At 37.9% G+C, this 3,017-nt stretch overlaps 1 protein-coding gene across 1 annotated transcript; it reads left to right on the top strand.

The window, feature by feature from the left end:
• The first annotated feature begins 1,252 nt into the window (after nucleotides 1-1,252).
• On the top strand, nucleotides 1,253-2,728 carry LOC125049836 (prostaglandin reductase 1-like). Its single transcript, XM_047649304.1, has 2 exons — nucleotides 1,253-1,439; nucleotides 1,624-2,728. Exon 2 carries the CDS (start codon nucleotides 1,638-1,640, stop codon nucleotides 2,643-2,645), a length of 1,008 nt encoding a protein of 335 aa, XP_047505260.1. The 5' UTR covers nucleotides 1,253-1,439; nucleotides 1,624-1,637; the 3' UTR covers nucleotides 2,646-2,728.
• Nucleotides 2,729-3,017: the final 289 nt, after the last annotated feature.

Below are 3,017 nucleotides of genomic sequence, written 5' to 3'. Positions count from 1 at the left end.
TGTCCATGAATCAAGCAACAAAGCAAACATTTTTTTACTTGTTTACCAACAACAACAGTCCACAAATGACAGGTTACCAACTAATAATTAACTAAAGTTAACTTTAAATGAACTTATTTAAGTTTAAATATATATTTACAAAAATAAAATTATGAGGAGTATGATAGATATATAAAGGATAAAGCTCTATGTTATGAAAAAATATTTCCAATTGATGGTGCAGTCAGTTGGATGTTTTATTCATTGGACAGTGGACACCCAGCATGTTCAGTACAGGAAAAAATTACCAAGTCAACTGTTACAATTATTACACTATAAAGCAATTAATGAAATTACGACAATACAGTGATAAAAAAGAGTTAATATAAAGTTCAAAATAAGGTTCAAACAAGCATCTGAAAAACATAAATTACATAAGAGTTGTGAGACTGCAGACAGCAGACAGTCCACAATGGCTCAGCAGTAAACCCGCAAACGACAAAGCGACTTCTAAGCCTTAACAGAACTAATCTCAAAACAATGATAGGGACAATTACGGGTCATTGTCTCCTTAATAAACATCTATTTCTCCTAGGTGCGACAGACAGCCCTATGCGCAGAGGCTGTTTCAGCGCAGAGGAATCAGTCACCCACGTACCTGCAATGCGAGGCTGTGGTTAAACAACTTGGAGAAATCCTCGGAGTAGTGAGGTCGCTTCTTGAAGCCTGCGAAGTGTCCAAGACACTTCTGTGCTTCTGGAAGGAGCTAGGCTGACTTAGTTAGCCAGGACTTTACAACGTACCGAGTACTAGTGATAAAACCGGTCGTATAAGTGCGTAAACTGAGTCCACCAAACATACCCTTCCATTCTTCGTTATCAACTTTGGTCTCCGGCCGTCCACGGGGCTTGTCTGCAGATCGAAATTTCTAGAACGAAAACGTTGGAAACAAAACGCATTGTGCTTTCTTTTGCGACACCGCCTCCATACACATTATTAATAATTCGAGCCGTTTCTGCAGCACTGGTGCCACGCTGCAACTCATACTCAATAACGCGATGTTTCATGTTTTCCATTTTATAAATAGAGTGACGCAAAGAAAAAAAATAAAAGGGGAAAATGAAATGAATCATCGACGCAACGGCGGTCGCGCTCAAATCAGTCGTGAAGCAGTCATTTTACGATTAGGCATTCTGATAAACAATAAACTACAAGCTCCCTCCTTATCACTCGTGAGTGTGTGCAATAGGATATCATGGATCGTCGTCATTCGCCAATGTCAGTTCACTACCTGTTGTTGTGTAGTCCAGTAATCAGTGTGATAAGATATCAGATTATTCGACGTTTTAAAATTTAAAATAAGTTTAAATATGTGAATTGATGTAACAAACTTAAAGTATATATTTGAATATAAAAACGCAATAGAAAAAAGTAATATACGGAAGTAAATACAAGAACAAGTAAGTATTCTAATATTTCGTGTTCACGTCAGTATAACAAGGAGTTCTTATCACTTGACCAGTTAGGTATTTTGCACTATGCGTTAGGCTCGTAACATAATATGTCTCGAATAATTTTAAAATTATCGTATGTGTTAACATGATAAAACTGGTAATTGAATTGGAATTTCTTAACCATTTACAGCTGAACGTGTTATAATGGTTAAGGCAAGAAAATACGTCGTAAAAAGGCATTTTCAAGGAGTTCCCAAAAAGGATGACTTTGAAATTGTCGAATATGAATTGCCGCAGCTGAAAACCGGTCATTTCTCCGTTAAAGCTGAATGGATCAGTGTCGAACCTTATTTTAGAGCCTACAACTCTAGAATACCCACTCCCTATGACCAGTTCGGCTTTCAAATAGGTACAATTACAGAGTCAAAGAACCCAGACTTTCCAGTTGGCTGCAGGGTGGTTACTCATAAGGGATGGTGTGACTACAGCGTGGTTACCAATTTAAAAGAAACCTTCGGTAATGTACATTTATTGCCAGATCTTCAAGGTCTACCCTTTGAGTTGGTATTGGGAGCTTTAGGCATGCCTGGAGTCACCGCTTACTTTGGTTTTCTTGAAATCTGTAAACCAAAAGCTGGCGAGACCGTGGTTGTATCGGGAGCAGCGGGTGCCGTCGGATCCATTGTAGGACAGATTGCAAAGATCAAGGGGTGTAGAGTTATTGGATTCGCTGGCTCCGATGACAAAGTGCAATGGCTTGAGAAGGAACTAGGATTCGACAAAGCTATAAACTACAAGACTGCGGATGTTAGTAAAGCTTTAAAAGACGCAGCTCCAAAAGGCGTAGATTGTTATTTTGACAACGTAGGCGGGGAGCTGACTGCTGCTATTTATAGCCAAATGAATTCGTATGGAAGAGTTTCTCTCTGCGGTTGCATTAGTTCGTACAATGAGGACCCAACCACGTATAAGACATCATCAGTGCTGCCGCTCATCTTATTCAAGCAGCTAAAAGTGGAGGGTTTTATAGTTAGCAGGTGGTTAGAACCAGAAGACAGGAGGTCAGAGGCGATCACTGCTCTGGCACAGTGGATAAAACAAGGCAAGATAAAGACAAGAAGCCATGTGACCGAAGGATTTGATAAAATATATGATGCCTTTGTAGGAATGCTCGCTGGAGAAAATACGGGAAAGGCTGTTGTAAAAGTTTGATAATGGGTTATTAACGTAACTATTTCATAAATAATTATTGTAATTTTTGGTTGTATTGTGCTTAATATGGAATAGGACTTGTTATTCTTTTAAATAAAACACTATTTTGACCGGATTGAAGTTATGTAATATTATAAATTTACAACTATTTAACATAATTTTAAATTTATCCGACGTTTCGCGTGCTTTACAGCGTGCGTGGTCACGGTGACTGCTGTACGGTGCAAAAAGTTATGTCAATCAAATACAATACTTGTTATTCTTACCAAAACAAAGTAATTACGATTTTCAAGAAATCAATAATGTAATGTTTTCACAAAAAAAATGAATGGATATAGTCTATATATTTATTTATATCCTTAAAAACAGTAC

The sequence above is a fragment of the Pieris napi genome, chromosome 5 (genome assembly GCF_905475465.1).
Source record: "Pieris napi chromosome 5, ilPieNapi1.2, whole genome shotgun sequence".
NCBI classification, from domain to species: Eukaryota; Metazoa; Arthropoda; class Insecta; order Lepidoptera; family Pieridae; genus Pieris; species Pieris napi.
Note: the sequence above shows the minus strand (reverse complement) of the source record. Positions and strands in the feature narration are given on the sequence as shown.